Source organism: Gallus gallus, chromosome 9, assembly GCF_016699485.2.
Source record: "Gallus gallus isolate bGalGal1 chromosome 9, bGalGal1.mat.broiler.GRCg7b, whole genome shotgun sequence".
NCBI lineage: Eukaryota > Metazoa > Chordata > Aves > Galliformes > Phasianidae > Gallus > Gallus gallus.
This window is the reverse complement of record NC_052540.1, coordinates 22661214-22681839: the sequence shown is the minus strand read 5'-3', so window position 1 is coordinate 22681839 and position 20626 is coordinate 22661214. Positions and strand designations below refer to the sequence as shown.

The following is a 20626-nucleotide window of genomic DNA, read 5'->3' as shown; positions in this document are numbered from 1 at the left end:
TGCCATCAAGTGCTAATGTTGGCAACTGCAAATATTCTTCCATTTTTGCCTACAGGTGCACTACAAATTTGCTGCCACCGCTGGGACTGAGCACGGAACACAGGAAGCACGCTCCTATGAGCTCAGCAATGCCCGCTTCAAACCCCAGCAGACAGTCAGCACATCCTGCACCCCACTCAGTGATATGCTTGGCCATGCCTGATGAGCACGGGTACATGAGCTTTGTGCCAATCCCAATAAATCAAGCTGTCACAGTGCATGGGCTCCTTCACACGGCACACTGCCTCCACCTGAAACTTCTTGCAAGCAGCCTTCAGTCATTTCAGGTTGAAGAGACTCACGCAGACACCTCTTGCCAGGAACCATATGCTGCGCTAATGCACGTGGCCAAACACAACTGAAGTGGTTTTGCAGCGCTCACCTATTGCCTTACGCCCCCACCACAGAACATGTTGCATCCTTAATGTTTTGCCCCCAGCTTTTCCTAGCACTGCAACAGGTGTGTGCCCCCAGAACGCTCTCAGTACCTCTGCCCACCTCTTCTCCACACCTCCATACCTCCGCTGCCTCTGGAGGGGGCTCAGATAGTGGCTATTTGCAGTGGTGGTTATTTCCTCCCACGTTCCAGTCCCCTATGGTGCCCTCCCATCTCTCGGATGCATTCACATCACTCATCTAACAGGCACAACAAAATGGAGCTTCTGTAAAGAAAGATGACCTAAAAAAGGCCACACGTACTGGGGCCCTGGGAAAGCAGAGGCAGGCTCTGGAGTAATGGTAACGTCCTCAGTGTCTGTGGAGATTGGAACAAGGAAACCACCTTTGGTACAGAGTGCAAGAGCGGTTTTCTAAAACAAACAAAGTGCACACACACACTTCCTGGCAATTCGGTTGGTCCGCACCAACACCAGCCAACCTCAGCAGCACTGCAATGGAAGCACCTCCTGCCTGTGGCCTGGGAAGCGCAGGCAGATTTATCCCAAGCACAGCTCTGACCCCGTGGCACAAGGCAATGAATCCCTGCACAGCGCTCAGCCCCACTGCCCCAGGGAGCTGCGCTTTGCTGGTTGGCAGCTTTCATGCTCTTCCAGTACAGCAGTCAGGATCATAGAACGGCCTGGGTTGCAAAGGACCACAATGCTCATTGAGTTCCAACCCCCACTACTGTGTGCAGGGTCGCCAACCAGCAGCCCAGGCTGCCCAGAGCCACATCCAGCCTGGCCTTGAATGCCTGCAGGGATGGGGCACCCACAGCCTCCTTGGGCAACCTGTTCAGTGCGTCACCACCCTCTGCGTGAAAAACTTCCTCCTCATATCCAACCTAAACCTCCCCTGTCTCAGTTTAAAACCATTCCCCCTTGTCCTATCACTATCCACCCTCACAAACAGCCGTTCCCCCTCCTGTTTATAAACGGATGATTGCTCAGAATATGCCCTGCATCCTATCACACCAAGAGGAAAACACCACCATAACTGTGCTTCTAGAGCATCTGCATCTCAACGCCTTCAAGAGAATTCAAAACACCAAGAAGAAGTTTCAGTGAGACCCCACAAGGCAGTGAAACACCACAGTCTGATCTCAGAAGGCACAGGCAGGAAAACTGTCCCAGGAACACAGCAGCTCTGGCAGCCCTGCCGACGGACCACAAAATTCATACAGTTTTCCTTTTAACTTCCAGACTTCCTTAAGCACAATAAAAATGAAGGGAGGGGGAAGAAAGCTCCTGCGTGGCTGCAGCCCGGCTTTGCCATCTGATCAAAGCCATCGCGGCATGAAAGGCCCGAGGCATTAAATCAATTCCCCAGGCAACCCCCGGGCAGAGCCGGCCTGGCTGCATTAAGGCGCCGATCGCACCGCTGCGGGGCGGGCGGGTAAAGCCGGGAGGCACCTGCAGCTGGGCTGCGACCAGCCAGTCCCGTCGTTCTCACCAATCGCACGGTTTTAGCGGCTGGAGGAGACGTGCTTTCCCTGAAACATCCTCCCTTTCTGCAACAAGCAGAAAACAAACGCAGCGGTTTAAAAACAAAAGGTTCTTGTAGGCGCATTCCGGGGTCGCAGCGCCTCAGGAGCCCTCTGCAGCCCCCCGCAGCGCACAGCCCGGCTCTGCCCGCAGTGCGACCCGCGCCGTCCTTTCGCCGCCCCCCCCGCAGCTCACGGCCACGCGCCGAGTAAAGCCACCTCACAGCCGCCCCTCAAACAAAGGGCCCGAGACCGCTCCGTGGGACGCGGCCGTCTGCCTCCCTGCCTCCCTGCGGAGTTCAGTAACACTTTTCGCTCCGCCGGAACCGAAGCGCCGGAGTTGACACGGCTGCGAACGACCCGAGCGCGGCCCCGGGACGGCGCCGCTCCCCCGGGACCTCAGCCCCGGCAGGCCGTGCCGCCCCCAGCCCGGGACCCGAGCCGGGCCTCCGGACAGCCGCCGCGTCTCAGCCACGCGCCGTAATTCCCCCGGCGCGGTTCTCCGCGGGACCGAAGGCGACGCAGTCCCCCCGCCGTGCCCGCCGCCCCGCAGCTCCGGCCGCCGAAAGTCACCTCACAAACCCGCACCTCAACTTCGGCGCCGCGCGGAGCTCCGGCCGCCGTGCGGCTCCTCGCGGGGCTCCTCGCGGCCGCCGCCCCCCGTGTCGCTCAGGGCCGCACGCGCCGCGGCTCGCTCTCCCCAACCTGCTCGCTCTCCGGTTCAAACGCACGGCGCCGCCGCCCGGCCCGGTCCGGCCCGCCCTCCGGCGCGGAGCTCAGGGCAAACCCGGAGCCGCCCCGGCCCGGAGCGGAGCGCCCTCCGGCCCCGCGGCGCAGCGCCGCCCGGCGATCCAGCCCCGGTGTTGCGGCGGCCCCGAGCCCGCTCCCATTCAACCTGCTCCATTGTGCGCCCGCGGGGCCCCTTCTGCGGCCGCTCCTCGCGGAGCCCCCGGCCCTCCCCCTCACCGAGCGGAGCGGGCACAGCGGCCGGGCCTCGCCGCCTGCGGGCGGCACCTGCTGCGGGGAGCGCCGCCCTCGGGTCCCCCGCGGGCCGAGGCGCTGCCCCGTTCGCAGCCGGGCTCGTTTGTGCCGCTCCTCGCACACGAAGCGCGGCGCTCCCGCACAGCCACAGCTGTTCCCTTTCCTCGGCGATTGCGTTTGGTTTTGTTTTCATAGCTCAGCCCGGGCTGATAAGAGCACCAACGGCACCTGGTGGGATCGATGTTGTTACCGCACACGGCCCGCAACAGTAACGAGGGGTCCGAACTCACAGCCGGAGCCCTTCCTTGTCTCAACAGCTCTTTGTCTCAGCCCTAAGGAGGATCTGGGTGATGAATTCTGCTGTAGCTCAATTACAAAACAACACAGTCTGTGGCAAATTTTCTCGTGTTTATTGCGGCAGAAGTCCACGTGCACATTGTGAGCGCTCCGTCTGGAAGAACTCCTTATGGGTGAGGATGGCTAAAAAGGACCGCCTCCACCCAGCCCCGAGAAGTGCTGTGTCTGTATGACCGTGTGCTCTGCTGGCCGAGTCCCACCCGGCTGTCAGCGCCCCATGGAGGTGTTTTGGTGCTGTTTCTGAACAGCCGATGCTGGCTGCACTCCATCAGACCTGCCTGCAGAGCCCCCAGGTACCCACACTGACACACAGCTGCACTGTGCTCGACAAGAAACACACCTTGAGAGGACCCAGGAACGAACATCCACTGCATATATCATGGCTTAATGAGAACTACTGGTGATGGGTGGATGGTTGGACTGGGTGATCCCATAGGTCTTTTCCAACGTTGGTGATTCTATGGTTCTATGATTCTATATTTCTACCTAAGGAAAAGCTGCTTTCAGGAGCCGCGGTTCTGCCCTGAAGTCAGCACAGGAGGGGTGGCGGAGTAGCCAGGCAGCAGGGCTCAGATAATGGAGCTTTTCAGACCACATTGCTCTCTTGGGCATCTCATTGCCTGAGAAATACAGAGAAAAAAATGCATGAAGTACTTCAGTCACATAATTAGGAGTGTGGGAGACGACACACAACACTCAGCCACAACGACCGTAAGAAATTCAGTCTTTATTCTGGGATTGTTTACAGACACAATCACACACCTCACAGCGCTCTGAGAAACACAGCGAGTCCCTGCTGTGCTCTGGTCCCCTTTCTCCAACTCCAAAAGGATGATGTCCATCTGATCCAAGTATTTCTACAACCATCAGGAGAACGTCACTGCTGCTCACAGCTGCGGGGTACCCAGCAGGGGGAACCAGACACGTCACTTAGGATGCTGAGGAACAGTTTAGTTTAACCACACTTCCATTCTTGTCCTGCCTGATATCACTACACTTCACTCCCATACAGATTACATGAGACAGCACGCCGTAGTTCTTGGGTTTTCTGTTCAAGGCAAGGAACCCCAAGTGCTGGCACTTGTGAGCATTAACTTACACTTTACACGAAGCATGTAGCACAGAGAACTGCCCTGCTTCCCGTCCAGCCTCCCTTCCCACCCTTCAGCTTAGCTTCTCAACCAGCTCACAAAGCGTTTCAATGTCCGCATGAATTTACTGTTGCTCATCCGATCTCTAATCCTTTCGGAGAAGCTTTCTTCTTTCCATATCCCCTTGTTTTTCCTCAAGGCTTTCAGCTCTGCTCGGAGAAGTCTTTTGTGCAGCTCCCAGAACAGGTGAGAATCATGCTGCAGTCCTTCTATCCTTGCTGCTCTTCCAAGCCCTTCTCTCAGGACCTCTTCATTTAAGCACACGCTGGAAAATCGGCCCTACGGAACAGCACGGGGAATGTCACATTCCCTTATCCCTTACAGCAGTGCATGCATGCAGATGTGCGTGTTGCCATGGAGGTACAGACTCTGCTTCTCATTGAATCTATCCGCACACAGAAAGAAACTTTTAACACGTTTAACAAAGTTGAGCGAAATTCAGCTAACTTTTAAAACAGTACTCATGCAAAGGAGCTCTGAGAAGGCATTGCATGGGTTGAACATTAAGCCCGCCAGAACTGCACGGTGCAGCCAGATTGGCCCACGGGTACCATCAGCTCAGAATCTGATCTAAAAATACATTACTTCAGATTCGTTTAAATATAAATCCAGGCTGGATGTGGCTCTGGGCAGCCTGGTCTGCTGGTTGGCGACCCTGCACATGGCAGGGGGTTGAAACGAGATGATCATTGCAGTCCTTTTCAACCCAGGCCATTCTGTGATACTATGAAATGGCATTAATAACATTCCTATGTACTGAGATAACTGTACGATTGCAGTCAAACCCCACAGCACAGATTTAAATCATTCTTACTGCCCCATTTACCTTATTTACTAACACAAGGCACTCGAGTGCCAAGTGCTCCCTCCCGAGAAGTTGGAACCAGATCACCTGTGAGGGTTTCAGCTCTCTCTGCAGCCACACCGTGCCCTCGGGGGTCAGCTCCACGCCGGCCAGTCTCACCAACAAGAGACCCTCGGACTGCCCTGGGTACAGACACAGCACTCCTTTACCAAATACAGCATGCAAGTTAGCTGTCATGCTTTGCACACTGCCTCAGCTGCTGTTAATGAGTCCATTCCCACAGTCTTTATAAGAAATAAATAAGTTCTAGGGTTTTTCCCCCTGGAATGAGAGGAACCATGCAAACAAACTGCCCAGACATTTGAGTTTTGCTGCCAGAAATATACTGCAATGATGCTACTGCTATTAAAGTATCAGCAAGCTCTTCCTACAGAGCTCTCCCATTCCTCAGTTTCCCATCTGTACAGCATGGGAAGACCAAAGGGCAAAGCCAGACTGCAACTTCACCTCCGTCTCAGCTCAGCACCGCTCCCTGCAAAGGCACAGCGCCTCACATCGCATTGATTCCCAACCACCTGCTTCCAAGAATAGGATTTAAAAAACTCTTGACCTACTTCTGTGTGCATTTCATTTCCCTCTGTGTACTTTTACTTACATTTTCTCTGTATTGAGGTAATGAAAGGAACACTAATGGGAACGTGTTCAACTTCCAGACCCTTCTCAGTGACACGACGCACTTTCCCTCGCAATTTCACATTCTTTTCTACAAACCCTGCGGGTACGTCCAAAGCACTCGTAAACTTCGTTGTCTGTTGACAGGAAGAAGAACAAGTGTTAAAAAACACAAAACATAGAGTGGTCACAGTCAAATCCAACCCCTACAGATGTTTGGCCACTTACAGATATGCTGTTAGGCAGCACGAGCAACTGCTTTCTGTTAGACAGCAATGAGCTGCAGACACACAGCAGCCCTCACACTCAGGAACGCCCCCCGTTCTGCAGGGTGTTCAGCACGAGGCACGGGCACGAAAGCTTAGAGAGAAACAAATGGGTGGGTTTGAGCAATACGTGGTGAAGTCAACTGGATTGACCATGAAAAGAGGGTTTAGAAATGGTCCGGTTGGTGATAGGATGGGGGAGAGGAAGCCAAGAAGGGTTTGAAGACACCAGCAAAGAACAGGCACAGCAACAACAAAGGTAGAGCGGAGGATGGAAGGAACAACGCAGCCTTTGATAAGGGAGTAAAGAGGAGAGGGACAAAAGCAGGTGTGTACCCTTGCAAAGATCACAAGATGACTGAATTCGATACTACATTCTGCTCATAACAGGATTCAAAGGAGAGTTATATGATCACACAGGGAAACAAAGCTTAACAGCTGCAGTGCAGGAACAGAGCTGCTGCTCTGGGAGGGGACAGGGAAAGGATGCACTGGGATGGCACAGAGCTCGAAATTAAGAATCCTAATTAACTTGCAGAGCTCTCACTGCAGGAAACTCTCTGCACAGGACTGACCACATCGTCAACACACCGATGGGAAGAAGTGGTGACGCACTGAACAGGTTGCCCAAGGAGGCTGTGGGTGCCCCATCCCTGCAGGCATTCAAGGCCAGGCTGGATGTGGCTCTGGGCAGCCTGGGCTGCTGGTTGGCGACCTGCACATAGCAGGGGGTTGGAACTGGACGGGCATTGTGGTCCTTTGCAACCCAGGCCATGCTGTGATTCTATGAACTGAGCTACTTCTGCAGCGCTCCATGGCGCACCGCCCTGCAGTGCAGGCGGCTCACTGCCAAGAGCTGTTCCCCCGACCCCCCCACGGGCACAAGGCGTCTCAGCGGTGACACACCGTTAGGACCTCGCAGCCCTGACGTCTCAAGAGCAGAACTGGTTCAAATCTGCTCTTAAAGGCACTGAAAAACCCCAGCGGCCTGGTCAGCGTGAGAAGACCCGGGTTTATGCTGAGAACTGTTAGAGAAGTTGCTCTGCTCGTAGAGGTGTGGAAAAAGACAGAGGAATCAACTCTGCGTCAACTGAAGCACAACTGCGAGAGAAGTCGTTCCCTGGCTGCACACGCGGCGGTGCAACGGGGAGGCAGAACTGGAGAGCAGGAACGAGGAGAACAAGATGATACGTTAAAAAGACTTAAAAAAAAAAAATGCAGAAACGGGGTGACAGGGAATACAGGAGCAACCATCGGCCCCGCCGCCCGGAACGCGAGCCGGGTCACCGCGCAGAGGAGCCGGGGAGGGACGGGGAAACGGGCGCGAGAGCCGCAGCAGCGCAGGGCGGGCGGTGCCGGCAGAGGGCGCCCTTCCATGGGGAGCAGCGCTACGGGGCTCCGCGCGGGCAGCGGAGCTGTGGGGCGGCCCTGAGGGGGATCCCGGCGCTCCGCAGCCCCGCCCCGCCCCGCGGCACTCACCAGCCGCACGCTCCTGGCCAGCACCAGCAGCCCGGCCACCGCCACGCCGGCACTGAGACTCTGCGGGGAGATGAGATAGAAAAGACGTTCAGCCACTCCGGGCCGCACCGACACCGGCACCGGCACCGAGCCCGGCCCCCCGGCCCGTTACCCGCACGAGGCTGAGGTGCGCGTCCGCCCACTCGGAGAGGCGGCTCAGACCCTCCGCTGCTGCGCTGCGCCGCTCCGCCATGGCGGCCGCCCCGCCCCGCCCCGCAGCCCCGCCCCGCCGTGCTGTCCGCCCCGCCCCGCCGTGCTGAACGCCCCGCCCCGCCGTGCTGAACGCCCCGCCCCGCCGTGCTGAACGCCCCGCAGCGCCGCCCGCGGGCAGAGGGCGCTCCGCCTCCAGCAACGTTCCCTTTACGTACTGCGCGTGAACGTTTGAATCTTACCGCATACGGGTAGAAATCGCGCACAAATCTCGTTCTCAGCGGAAGCGTAACGTACACGGACAGATCTCCGTCCTTCGGCACCGCACGGCCGCCTCACCGCTGCGGAACCGCCGCCGCTCCGCCTGCAGCAGCAGCGCTCAGCGCCGCGTCCGACAGCGGCAGCAGCCGAAGGCTGAGCGAACAGCGCAAACCGCCGCCGCTGCGAAAGAGGAGCAGAACGACCTCTGCCACACTTCACATCCCTGCTGCCCCGCTTTGGAGCTCGGTTTTGAAGTGGAGTTCAGCTACATATCAGTTAAGCAGTTCCCAGTGTATCTTTATTACTAACAGCTTACACGGGCACCTTCAGAAACAGTGCATCACTCCTGCGGAGTAAAAGTTAACTGTAAAACATTGATGGATTCATTTCCCACGTTCCGCAGTTCAGGAGTTTTCTCTCCACATCACAGGAGCTACAAAAAAACCCTCCCAGCGCAGACAAGCTGCTGCTCAAATAAGCAGCCCATAGGTACCTAACCCAGCAGCACTCATCTGGCTGAGGCTAAAAACGCATCCTTTGGCTCCAAATCTCCCCTATGTTCTTACCTTCTTGCTGTGCTTATGCAGAGACAAAACTGGAAGGCCTGGTCTGGGAGTAAAACCTGTGCTTTTGGTTACTTTGTTGTTCAGCGTAGTTGGAACAGATGGAATAGAGCAGATTGGAGCTGGGGGAGATGTGCAGGGTGTGCAGCTGGGGCTCACTGCTGGCCCGCAGGGGTGTTGCTCCAGCAAGCAGAGGAATGGGCTCCGTACCGAAGGCAGCATTTGGTCACTGTCCTCTTCTGGCACCTTCACTACACCATGCAGGCATTTAATGCACACCACTATGCCCCTCCAGTCAGTCAGAAGTCGCTATCAACTTTGTTTTTTTCTGGAGCATCTAGGAACAAAAGGTGCACAGCCCGTGCCCTCCCAGGAGCTCGGAGCACAGAGCTCAAGGTGCAATCCTTCCAGTACTGACAAGGCAAGAAAGAGAATGGAAAAGCAAATCACGTACCTTTCAGAGGTATTTTTAATTGTTTTAAATGATGTACCACATACATCCATCACTTCACAAGTGCCCTGTCTCCAGCAGTACAGTAGACTTGCTGTACATCACTAAGGCACTCAAGAGAGAAGTCATTCTTCATTAATGCACCAGGAAATTTCCACGATAAAGGATCAGTACAACTTCTGCAGCAGCTCAACCACACAATGTACCGTTTGCTTTACACACGAGCAGGCCGGATGCCAACCGGCCAGGAATTTGGCAAGTTTGTCATCACCAAATCAGTTCCAAAGGCAGCACCTTCTTTTCCTACCCCCAGCTGGGATGAGAGACATTTTTACTCCCCGATTTAGAATACCTTCAAATTTCAGCACCAAAGGAGCCAGCACTATCAGTTAATCCCATCGAAACAGCTGCCTCCAGAAGCACTGCATACCCTCTCCTTTCGAAGCCCGTGTTTTATGTGCTAACCTACACTGTGCAGTTTGCTCTGCCGGGGCTGAAGGCTCCGAGCATTGTGCGTTACCCAAGTCTTACTTCCCTTCCATTTTTCATCAAGAAATCAAAATGCTTTGAAACAGAGGAAATAAATTAAATAAAGGTAACTTCGTTTATAAAAATATTTTCTTATAAATCTTTAAAGCTTATAAAAGCCAGAAAATACATTTAAAAGAATCTCTGGAACATGAGTTCATCCTCTGAGGTGTGGTTACAGTCCAGAAAGTGAGAAGAAACAAAGCCCAAAGACATGTTACATTTCTCTTCCCACAATGAACTCTGTAGTACAATGTGCTTAACCTACAAGTCAGAATGCCTTTCGCATCCTCCCCCTGGTCCACTGCCTGCACCACATCATTTGTTTGAAAAGTAAGAACTGGAACTCAGCTAACAAAGCTGCTGTTTAGATAAATGTGGCACAATTAGCTTTTCCATAGTTACTGTATGGAAAATTCAGATGTTGATTCTATCAGAAGCCATGACTCTGAAGCTAGAGCATGGGGATATCTATGTAGTACATAGGTGCCATTTTCTCATCATTACATTCTGAACTTGAATTTTCATATCGGGAAGGCAAGTGGTATCACATACACACATACCACTGTTTCAGCCACACATTTTTTCAGCAACTTGGCGTGTAAAAATAGCTATATTCCTGTTTATTGATTATGGGATACGTCTCTGTAATAAAACTAAAATGACCTCTTGAGTCCATCCAGTATTTAAACTGCATCAGTTGGTCCTCTTGCACTTCCATGAAGACTGTCCTTCATCCTGCAGCTTTTTGAACTTTGGCCCAAGCAGGAACCACCAGCCAAACCCCAGAATGACACAGATGACAGATTCCACGTAGTAACCATCCAGGGTGGTGACGCAGGAACCACCAGCTTTTGTGCAGAGCTGAAAGGCAGAAGCAAAAAGAAAGGCATGAAGTATTGCCTGGGAGATACAGAAACACAAGACTTGTTAGCAGCAGGCATCGGATAGCTACAGTTTAAGTGCTTTTTCAAGATTCTAACTAAATAAATCTTGCTCTTTTTCTTACAGAAATAGCGAGAGAGACTTTGGAGCTCGCAGTTACTGTGAGAAGCAACAAAGCTTTGTTGTAAAACATCTGGGAGATGGAGATTATTGGCCAAAGGAGTAAACTCTAATAAAGAGGTGCAACGATTATTCTTAATTTCACAAGGGGAACAAAAATTCCTATCCAAACTGCTTCTTTAGAAATTACAGCTGTGCACCTCACACAGGGAACCCACAGACAGCACAGAGAGAGCAGCCTGCAGTGTATGTCTGAGGAAAACATGCCTAGGATGCTTTTTAATTGCAGAACTGAAAGTTAAAAATTCATTGAGGGGTGTAAAGTGTTTGGTACACGATGGTTCCTGCTATTGTTTATCTTTCATTACTGCTATGATCCCAAGATAAAGCAATCCTCTGAACAGAGGTTCTGCCAGCATGTGTGTGATTCCAAGATGTGTCAGAATCAGATTAGGAGGAAGAAGAGAGTGGTGGTGGGGGAACGCTGCCAACTGGAAGGATGTAGAAAAACACTGGAGGAGTGAGCTGAAAGAGCAGGGCCTTGAGTGCAACAGATGCCAGAGCACAGGGGACCTAGTTAGTGGCAAGCTGACATGCATGCTGAAAAGGCACGTTAAGCAGAAGCAGCTTCTCCTCTGCAACTAGTCAGAATGGCAGCTCCACTTGTAGAAGTCAAATACGACTTGTTTGAACAGTGTGTGTGTTTAGAGGACCTCTACATCCCAGAGTCCTGTAAACACAGAAAGGCATTCAAGACTAAAATCTCAATTAGAAGGAAAAAAAAAACCCATACAATACAGCCCCCCACACACTTCCACACCTCCAGACAGTTGCATTAAAATTTTTCATTTGCCCACAAGGAGGTGAATTTGAAACCCAGCTTCAGAGGCAGCTGTGTGTGCTGCTGTTTGATCCGTGCACAGCAGCACAATATGTTCTCTGTTCTCTTCCACAGGCTCTCCAGAACTGGGAAGGCAGCCAGTCACACTGCTTAGCTTCACGTGGAAAGCAGAGATCAAAGACAGCAAAGTAACATAATGGTAGAAGGTATCAAGATATGAAGCCAGGAAGCCTCCAGAAAGACAGAACTGAAGCCTGCCACAAAGCTGCACTGACCTGGGGACAGACAGCCTGCCAAGCACAGAGTGCATACTTACACAGCTCCAGGCTGAGCAAAGTTTACTCAGCAACTACAGCCTCCACTTACTGCAGAGGATGCAGCAACTGATCTAGTGCTTCCACCATCAGCTTTTCTCTCCAGTTAAGACAGAAAGGGACAACTACTCTGCAAGTGGAAATCTTTGGTGAAGATGTTAACTACGAAGAGTACACAGATAAAAACAGATTGAATTTTACCAGATGTGAAAATCAGTTCAGTTAGTGGGAATTTTTAAGTGTAAAATATGCACTGTACAGGCTTTCCAAGGTGAACAAAAAATACTAAGAGAAGCAATTTTACCAAGAAATAATTGAATAGAGCCTCCAAACTTACTTCTGCCTCAAGTGCATTTCCACAGGCCTGTTCTGGGGCTCCTATACACTCTTTGATCGTGAGTGGATCAACAAGCCAGAGTGCAACAGTGGATGGCCAATTCCCTCCCAGATTCGACACGGTATTGAGGAGTGTCATGTAGGTCCCTCCAATCAGTGGATCACTGACTTTGGCATTAAAGGCCATTATTGCAACGTACATGCTATACAGTGAGATCTACAGAAGGGATAAAAACCCACAGGACAGTAAGGTCTCCCCAGTTACAGACAATGACAATAAAAGCCCTAACATAAACACTGTTTTGAGTGATTACTTGAAGTTAGCAACATTGATTCAAAAGTAATCCCAACAGATTAAAGTTGCACAATATAAATTACTCCTGCAGTTTCTCTACTAATATCAAGTTGCTGTGAAGCTCGCATCAACTCACAGAAATGGATCCAGTCTCACATGCACTGGAATTACTCAGGTTATCAAACAGAAGTTATGACAAGGCCAAATAAAATAGCATATAAAAATAACACTTTTGCTTGCTCTGATCCAAAGACCAGTTTGTACCAGACATTTGGTTTTCAGGCCTTTGGATCAGATCTGTTATGTTGTTTCCTCAGATCAATAGAGCAGTCACAAAGCTTTCTAGAGCTGCACAATAGGCACGATCATCACCATGCTTACAAAGCTCAGTCACAACACTGGTATTTGCGATGGTACCAAGCTTCTGAGCTTCTGCTTTTGGGGAAAATGTCTTGGAAACAAAAGCAGATCTGGTGAACTGGAAGCAACTTGGCAGAAGATGACCAATAGAACACCCATAATGGGGAGAAATGATATTTGCAAAACTAAAGTTGTATAGCACAACAGATCGCTCCCTATGAACAAGAGTTGTTCATGGCACTTCTAGTCCTCTAGATATGGAGTACCCTCCTGTCCCCCTTACCTGATGTAAAGCATAGCTCAGCAGTACTACAACATAGTAGTAGATAGGAAATCCTCCTTCATGTCTTACTCTAGGAGTCCACCATACTAGAAAAGCAAATTCCAGTCCAAGAAGTAATCTGCAGGAATAAGATAGACAATGTGTACTTCAGATGATTCTGCTCATGTTTCTATACCTTGATACAAAGCAAATATCAAACACTTGTGCATATAAAATATATTAAAATAGAAATAGTTTATATCTAGTTAGAACTATCTTGTATATAATTACATATTTCATATTTAACAAGCATTGAAGTCACAAACACTTCAAACCTCAATAATTCTCTCTTCCCTATCACTATGACACAGCCAGACCTCCTATGCTAACTTCCTCTCCCGTCCCTCACACAGAAATTCTTTTTGTAGGAAGCAACACACAATATACAACCAATTTTTTTTTTTTTTAATGAAAGCATACATAATTGCATTGGAGCATAATCAAGTAATGAATGTTACAGATTAAGCATCCATCTACCGAATAAAAGCATTGAGTAATTTGCTGGATTCCTTGGCTTGCTCCAGAATTGGAATTCCTACAGAATTCCATGAGCAAACTCCCATTTAAGCCACTCAATACAAGTGACATCTCCTCAGTCTGTACCCACTTAATTCACCTTTTATTCTCGGAGATCTCAGTGAAGCACACATCCAGCAGATGTTCCCAATGACTCACCAACACACCAAGCCTTTCTTACTTCACCTCTAAATTATATGAAGTCCCAAATCTAGTCAGAACAGTCCATGAACAGGGAATTATTGACACTGAGTAAGAGCAGGAAAGCCCTCCTCTAATGCTACTGTATACACATTGTGAGGACGCTGCGCACTGTGCTCCCTCACATGTCAGCACATGCATCATCTTCAAGGCACAAGACAGAGCTCAACTTACTATGAATATTCTGACCCGCTCTTTCTTCTGTCTGGAAGTCAGAGTTACAAAGCAATTAGAACACTTGATCTGAATACACAAATCACCACGTTTCAATAAATCAGGTTTTGTGTGTTTTTACCTAAAAGGCATAGCTTTGTAAAACGTGTTCAGCGGCTGGGGGCCGGCTGTGTATTTGCTGATAATCAGAGGCAGTATTATCTGTAAAGGAACCATTGGAACTGCCAGCAGAGCTAGATGCTCCTTAGGTACTCCCTCTTCCACCAATTTGAGTCCTGTTACAGCATCTGCTGCTGAAAATCCAACCTGCAACACAAGTTAGACAAAATAAACCAGGGAAAGCAGACACTGTGTGACTAGAAATGCAGTTCACCTGGTATCAAATACACACAGAAATGTGACAGAGTACAAATTGGAAACAAAAGTCAACTGATTTCCAAATTGGTTCTGAAATACATTCTACACTTGCACCCTATTCTTGTCATCAATGCCAAAACTCTACCAGGAACATTAAGCACAGCAACAGTGTTCATGCCCGTACCTTAAAGGCCTGCTGGTATCCAGAACTGCCAAGAGGATGCCATGGAAACCTAGTTTGTACAGAGCTGCAGATTCTAGGAATACGATTTAGGTTAAAATAAACATTTTCTGTCCTTTTAACTGCAGACTACACAGAGAGCCTAACTGTAAAGAGGCACATTTAAAAATAAACGACTGCAATCAAACTTCTCTTCAGTACTTGGGTAAACACTCAAATGTTAATACAAATGTTTTCTGTTGTGCAAGCAGTTGTGTTTCCAAACTCCATGTGAGAATTCGGAACTGACAACAACCATGAGCAAAGCTAAGATACATCACGGGGACTGAGGAACCTCTTGTAGTGTTGGCATCTAACAGTTCATAAACGTATTTCCTTACCTTTGCTGTGAGAATCAAGAGACAGAATGTCAAAACTGCTGGCATTTTGATTATTGAGAAGAGCAGCTTGTATGTATCAGTGATGCCTTTCGTTTCTTCTTTTGTTGGCGTTAATTCTTTGTTTTCTTTTTTCAAAAGGGCCACGAGTGTAGTGGTAATTAAAAAGACAGCTCCCCAGAAAAACAGGAAATCTAAAGTAAAGAAAAGAGACATTTATCCCAGCAGCTGCTAGAAACACTTGATTAAACATTTACTAAGTAGCAGAAACATGGTTATTTTGCAACAATATAAAGGACAGCTAGTAATAAAAAATTGAATAGAGGTATTACTCATTGACCCATGTGAAAACAAGCAACAAAACCAAAGCGCACAGCTACAGACAGCAGCAGGCACAGCTCTTCTCTGCTCAATCCATAACCACACGTCTGCCTGAGATTCTGACACAGCAGCAATCCGGGGCACTTTGCTCAAGTTCTGTGTATGAGCACAATGGAAAAGAGAACAGAAAAGGGAACATTTTGAGGAGCTGCACATAAAACCACCAGAAGTGAACAAAGAAGGAAAAAAAACACATTTAATAGTTACATGACAGGATGAGAAAAACCATCAGTGTTGTTCCACCACTCTCCAGTTAATTCATTGTGTTGTTACACGACCATTTTTCACCCCAATTCTTCTCCATTTCATATCTACTACCCAAACACTCCATTCAGTATCTACCAACCAAAGGAAACAGATCTATACCCAAACAAGTGTAATGATGTTCTGAACAAAGTCCCTATACAATCATCATGTCACTTAAAGAGATGTTTTAAGAGGATATGGTATTTGCTGTCTTTTAAGCATTCTGTATTAAGCAGATACAATGTTTGTTAAACAGTGGACTTGCAGGCGGCAATAGCGAAGCACATCAGTGTTTTATGACAAGTGCTTTGAGTTGGTGAGAAGATGACAGAACATAGTCCCACCCTCCACCTCTGCGAAAGAGGCAAGAAAGAGCTCAATCACGTGCAGACGATATAACAAAAGCAACCTTTCATCTTTCTGATCAGAAGCCACTCCAGAAGCCTCAAGTTAACTGAAAGGGAGAGCTGGTGAAAGGGCAAAGACGGGGCCAAGGCTTCGTCAATCATTAGCTGCTCATCGTTGGCAGGAAGAAGCAGCACAAGCATGGAAGCAGGCATGGAAAGGCTGCTCCAGCTGTACCCCAGCATTTACAGTTTAAAATAAAGAATAGCATTTCAAACTAACATCTGCTGCTTCCACATCACTTATCTGTCCCTTTTCAAAAGTATCTTGAAAGAGAGACCTCATAGTCCATACTGTCAGACTGCTCCCTTCTCTGTTGTTGTTGGGGTTTGTTTGTCATTGTTGTTTTAAATACCCTGAAAGTATCTTCCGAGTAAACATCAGTGCTCAGAGCCATGCTGCTCACAGCTGCTGTGTACATAGGACACACAGGAGCAGTGCTCTAATAACAGCAGTAAGCGTTACCACTGCAGCGTCAGGATGGGAATGGAAATAGCTTTGAGCATCAACACATGAATATTCCTGATCAGGTCAGCCCTGCCAGGTGCCACACAGCAATAGCTGGATTAGCTACAAGGCCACATACAGGCATCTTGACCAAAAAAAAAAACACACACATTTTTAAACTGTAGATATATTCTAGCATTTCTGGTGCCACCAGCGCTGCCCGTTCCCATCCCTGCTTTGTCTCTGCCTCCACACTATCACTAGAACAACAATCCTTTGTGCTAGGGTAAAATCAAACCTCAAAACTCAACCAGGGATAAAGCAGGCTGTAAAAACATCAGCGAGGTGTGGGATAGAAGTTGTTTCATCACAGCAGCTTTAGTAATAACACAGCTATACATCTCCCAGGAGAAAGCACGCCCTGCAGTCAGTAGCCAAGATAAACCTGGGGTGCCTTGGAGAGGCTCCTTCTTCCTGCACTTCACCTCTTCCTTTACGCTGCAGCAAGCATTCATATGACTGTGTAACAAACTGCTCAGGAATCAACAAACCCAGCCAGTGAGCTTTCAAAGGAAAAAATAAAATAATCAAGCCACTTGAACAGCAAAGTGCCGAAGTCACATACATGCTAGCACAAACAATAGGAACACTGAAATGTGTTCCACATTTTTTCTCCTCTAGAACTTTAGCATTTCTTTTAATGAATGGTACTCCTTTGGTTCACGTTATTTCCCAAAATTAACAGAATAACTAATGCTTATGCCCCTCCGCAGCCTGAGGCTGACTCAGGCTCATGAGGTACTGGCTTGTTCTTTCTGTAAGACCAGCACTCAGTGAACAGAAGCGTTCAGAGAGCTGAGCTGGCAGAAAAACAGCCACGTTCCTGCACTGTGAAGTTCCCTGCAGCTCTCCTCCAGCTCTGAGACAACCAGCACTGGGACCAGAGCCACATCTGTCCTTTCAGGGCTGGCTCATGGTACTGCTGCTACAGTTGCTACTGGACAAGCATGGACATGGTGAACTGAGAGGCACAGTCACAGGGACAGGGAAAAGAGACTTCTTCAAGTAAGTTTTGCTCACCCAAACAACATATCCTGCAACTACAATGTCAGAGATATCTGCTTTTCCTACTCCACCCAGATTAATACTCCAACACAAGTCAGACAGGTTCTATAGCTGGTTTGATTTTAGCACTTTTTTAAAGGCAGCATGTTTCTAAGAAAACCTTTATAAAAGCAGAACTAAAACAAAAAAAAAGACAGCAACAACACACCCTGGAGAGCAAAGGTAAGCAAAGTCAAAACAAGCTCTAAGTACACAAGTGATTTCCAAGTTGCATCAGCAGTGAAAGACGTCAGTCTGCTGCTGCAGTGAGAGGGAAGAGACACACCAGCACTGCTGAACTGCACAGCAAGGAGAAGCAAGGGCAACGATACAGCAGGGGCACTTTGAGGAGTACTCTGTGCTTGCTGACATACAGACAAGACACAGGACAAGCAAACATCCCTAGACTAACAATTAGATAAGGATGCATTATCAGATTCTGTTTAATTAATTAAAGAAAAAAATCCCCCTGAGTCAACCTAAAGGTGACCTCCCTTTACAGACTGGAAATATGGTCAAGACTAAACCCTCATCACTTCTATTCCTGCCAACAACACCATTTTCACCATTTGGGAAGAAGATACTTCCCTTATTCCCTCTTGCCTTTCTTCCGGAAGATGGTCCCAAAATGCCTTCTTAAAGAGACAAAGCTTCCGTGGGTTTTTTTTTTTTTTTTAAACAGTAATCTATTCCACAGTTGTGGCACTAAGAGAAGTTAAAGTAACCAAGTTTCTGAAGCACTGAGCTCAGCCTGGTCAATGACAAGGCAGATTTCCCTCACTCAGCCAAGGGAAACCTGGGAGCTCAGTCAGAGAATCACAGAACAGTCGGGCTGGAAGGGATCTTACAGCCCACTCTGCCACAACCTCTGCCACAGGCGGGGACACCTCCTCCCAGCTCAGGTTGCCCAGAGAGCCAGGCTGGATGGGGCCAAGCACCCCCAGCTCTCTGAGCAGCAGTGCCAGGGCCTCACTACTCTCTGAGTAAAGAATTTCCCCTTAACATCTGACATACATCTCCTCTCTTTTAGTTTAAAGCCATTCCCCCTTGTCCTATCACTATCTCCCATGTAAAAAGTCACTCTCCCTCCTGTTTATAAGCTCCCTTCAAGTGCTGGAAGGCCGCAATGAGGTCTCCCTAAAGCCTCCTCTTCTCCAGGCAGAAAATGCCCAGCTTCCTCAGCCCATCAGGCCACAAGCTCTGCCAGCTTCCTGCACTTCATAGGACTTGCTCTGAACCATGCTGTACTCTGGGCTCAGGGAGGAAGCATCCCCTTCCTAGTACCGGTGCGCACACTGGTACCCAGGCAGTACCTGAGAGGGTGACGATGCCTCGGGGCTGGGGCTGGAAGCGCAGGTACTTGTTGCAGAAGGAGGCTGACTCGAGGGCCAGGAAGAGCACGTTGCCCAGGAAGTAGCCAGCCGTCTGTCCCACCGAGTTGCAGGTGGAGGCATAGCCCACGTTCTCCCGGGACAGCATGGTGAGGGCCCAGCCATCCACAGCAATGTCCTGGGTGGCCGCCAGGAACTCGAAGAGGAAGAAAGTCACGGTGAGGGCCACCACGTCGGGGCCGCGGCCCTGCCCGTCGCCCAGCAGCAGGTCCACCTGCGTGGACAGGTAGATCATGAAGAGTCCCAGCACGTACTGCGTGGGCACCAGCCACGACTTGCGGCGGCCGAAGCGCCGCAGGTAAACGGCGTCCACCAGGGGGGCCCAGAGCAGCTTGAGGCTGAAGGGCCAGAAGACGAAGCTGAAGAAGGCCTGCTCGGTATAGCTGGCGTTCTTGCTCTGCAGGATGAGCGGCACGCTGCCCGCCAGCCCCAGCGGGATGCCCTGTAACACGTACAGCGCCAGCAGCAGCAGCACGCTGCCCAGCTCGGCTCGGCACCCCCGCGGGCCCCGCGCCGTCGGTGTCTCCGGCTCCGGCGGAAGCAGCGCCTCGGCTTCACCACCCGCCGGGCCGTCTCCACAGAGCGCCAGCGCAGGCGGCACCTCGCTCCTCACGTCCAGGCAGTGGTGGTGACTGCCGGGTCGGCGCTGCCGGCCGCCCTCCTTGGCCGCGATGGCGGGCGACATGGTCCCGGGCCGGGCGCTGGGCGGCGGCCCCAGACAGGAGCGGAGGCCGCGCCGCCACCCGCCGCTGAGGAGAAGTCGCGCGCCGGCTCCACCGCGCCAGCACGCCCCGCCCCTTCCGGATACGCGACGGCGGCGGGTGCAGGCGTGGCTGCGTCTCATTGGTGCTCGGCGAAGCCACTTCCGGCGGCTGCCCGGCCCTGCCCGTGGTGCCTGAGGGTGCGCCGCGCGACGTTCGTTTCGGTTCGGCCGCGGCTGGTTCCGTACCGCCCCGCTGGGCCTTCCCGCTGGCGGCCGGAGGGCTCGGCCCGCTGCAGGGCTGGCTGCAGAGCCACAGAAGGGCAGAGCCCTGAGCTGGAGCCAGCGGTGTGCGGCGGGGGGACGGTGCGGAGCGAGTCCGTACTGAGCTGTGCGGGTCTGTAAGGACCGAGCGAGTCAGTGCTGCTATACCCCGCTATTGTACGCCTCATGCCGCTCCTTGCGTCCTTCGTGCCGGGCTCATACAAATCTGCGCCAGCGGAGATGACCACCGTCGCTGTTAGCACTGCTGAACGCGCCACACGCTGTGCTGACATCCACTGTTTGATCTCCACGAGCGGTCAGCAGCGATGAATGCCAACGGGTGCCTTTCATTCCCCGAGAAAACGTAAAGGAAGATGGGAAGGTTCAACCCCAGCATCTGCCTCTGACGTCGTGGGATACATAAAATACGAGGCGTTATTTTTGGAGCATTGTGTGAACTACTGAGCCGTAGATGGTTCTATGCTAGTATAAAATGCAGTCGTTTAGTAAAACCACTCGTTATACCACGACCCACAACAGAACCGAGGGGCGGTTGGGTTGGAAGGGACCTCGCAGCCCCGCTGCCCCAGCCCTGCCGTGAGCCGGCTGCACCCCAGGGGCGCGCGGGGCCCGGCCCGAGAACCCCCAGGGATGGGATACCCCCAGGGATGGGACACCGCGCCCGGCCTGCAGCACCGCTGCCCCACGCCCCGCCCCGGCAGGAAGAGGCGGAGCTGGAAGCCGGG

General features: G+C 50.9%; 3 protein-coding genes across 8 annotated transcripts in view; all 3 read right to left on the bottom strand.

Annotated features, from left to right (window-relative positions):
* PLCH1 (phospholipase C eta 1) overlaps positions 1 to 2991 on the bottom strand; it is a 63684-nt gene extending 60693 nt beyond the window's left edge. For 4 of the 6 annotated variants that reach the window (XM_015291817.4, XM_025153770.3, XM_025153774.3 and 1 more), the window contains exon 1: positions 2549 to 2694. The gene's annotated coding sequence lies outside the window, so the exon portion shown is untranslated. Of the gene's footprint in view, positions 1 to 2533; positions 2695 to 2926 lie in introns of those variants that run through there. The other 2 variants (XM_025153769.3, XM_025153768.3) reach the window with 2 other exon arrangements.
* Positions 2992 to 4010: 1019 nt separating this feature from the next.
* C3orf33 (chromosome 3 open reading frame 33) lies at positions 4011 to 7933 on the bottom strand. The gene is made up of 5 exons (XM_040705963.2): positions 7823 to 7933; positions 7672 to 7731; positions 5910 to 6063; positions 5342 to 5436; positions 4011 to 4728 (listed from the first exon to the last, which is right to left on the bottom strand). Exons 1-5 carry the CDS (start codon positions 7901 to 7903, stop codon positions 4468 to 4470), a joined length of 651 nt encoding a protein of 216 aa, XP_040561897.1. The 5' UTR covers positions 7904 to 7933; the 3' UTR covers positions 4011 to 4467.
* Positions 7934 to 9135: 1202 nt separating this feature from the next.
* On the bottom strand, positions 9136 to 19699 carry SLC33A1 (solute carrier family 33 member 1). Its single transcript, XM_422831.8, has 6 exons — positions 18839 to 19699; positions 14946 to 15136; positions 14149 to 14333; positions 13098 to 13215; positions 12161 to 12376; positions 9136 to 10527 (listed from the first exon to the last, which is right to left on the bottom strand). The coding sequence occupies exons 1-6, from the start codon at positions 19599 to 19601 to the stop codon at positions 10360 to 10362; spliced, it is 1641 nt and encodes a 546-aa protein (XP_422831.3). The 5' UTR covers positions 19602 to 19699; the 3' UTR covers positions 9136 to 10359.
* Positions 19700 to 20626: the final 927 nt, after the last annotated feature.

Coding starts and splice junctions, on each gene's coding strand:
- SLC33A1 (XM_422831.8), bottom strand. CDS start 19,601: ATGTCGCCCGCCATCGCGGCCAAGGAGGGCGGCCGGCAGCGCCGACCC. Junction 15,137..18,838: donor AGGCATCGTCACCCTCTCAG/GTACTGCCTGGG, acceptor TCTTTACTTTAG/ATTTCCTGTTTTTCTGGGGA. Junction 10,528..12,160: donor GAAATGCACTTGAGGCAGAA/GTAAGTTTGGAG, acceptor TCTGCCTTTCAG/CTCTGCACAAAAGCTGGTGG.
- C3orf33 (XM_040705963.2), bottom strand. CDS start 7,903: ATGGCGGAGCGGCGCAGCGCAGCAGCGGAGGGTCTGAGCCGCCTCTCC. Junction 7,732..7,822: donor CGCACCTCAGCCTCGTGCGG/GTAACGGGCCGG, acceptor ATCTCCCCGCAG/AGTCTCAGTGCCGGCGTGGC. Junction 4,729..5,341: donor GAGAGCTGAAACCCTCACAG/GTGATCTGGTTC, acceptor GCTGTTCCGTAG/GGCCGATTTTCCAGCGTGTG.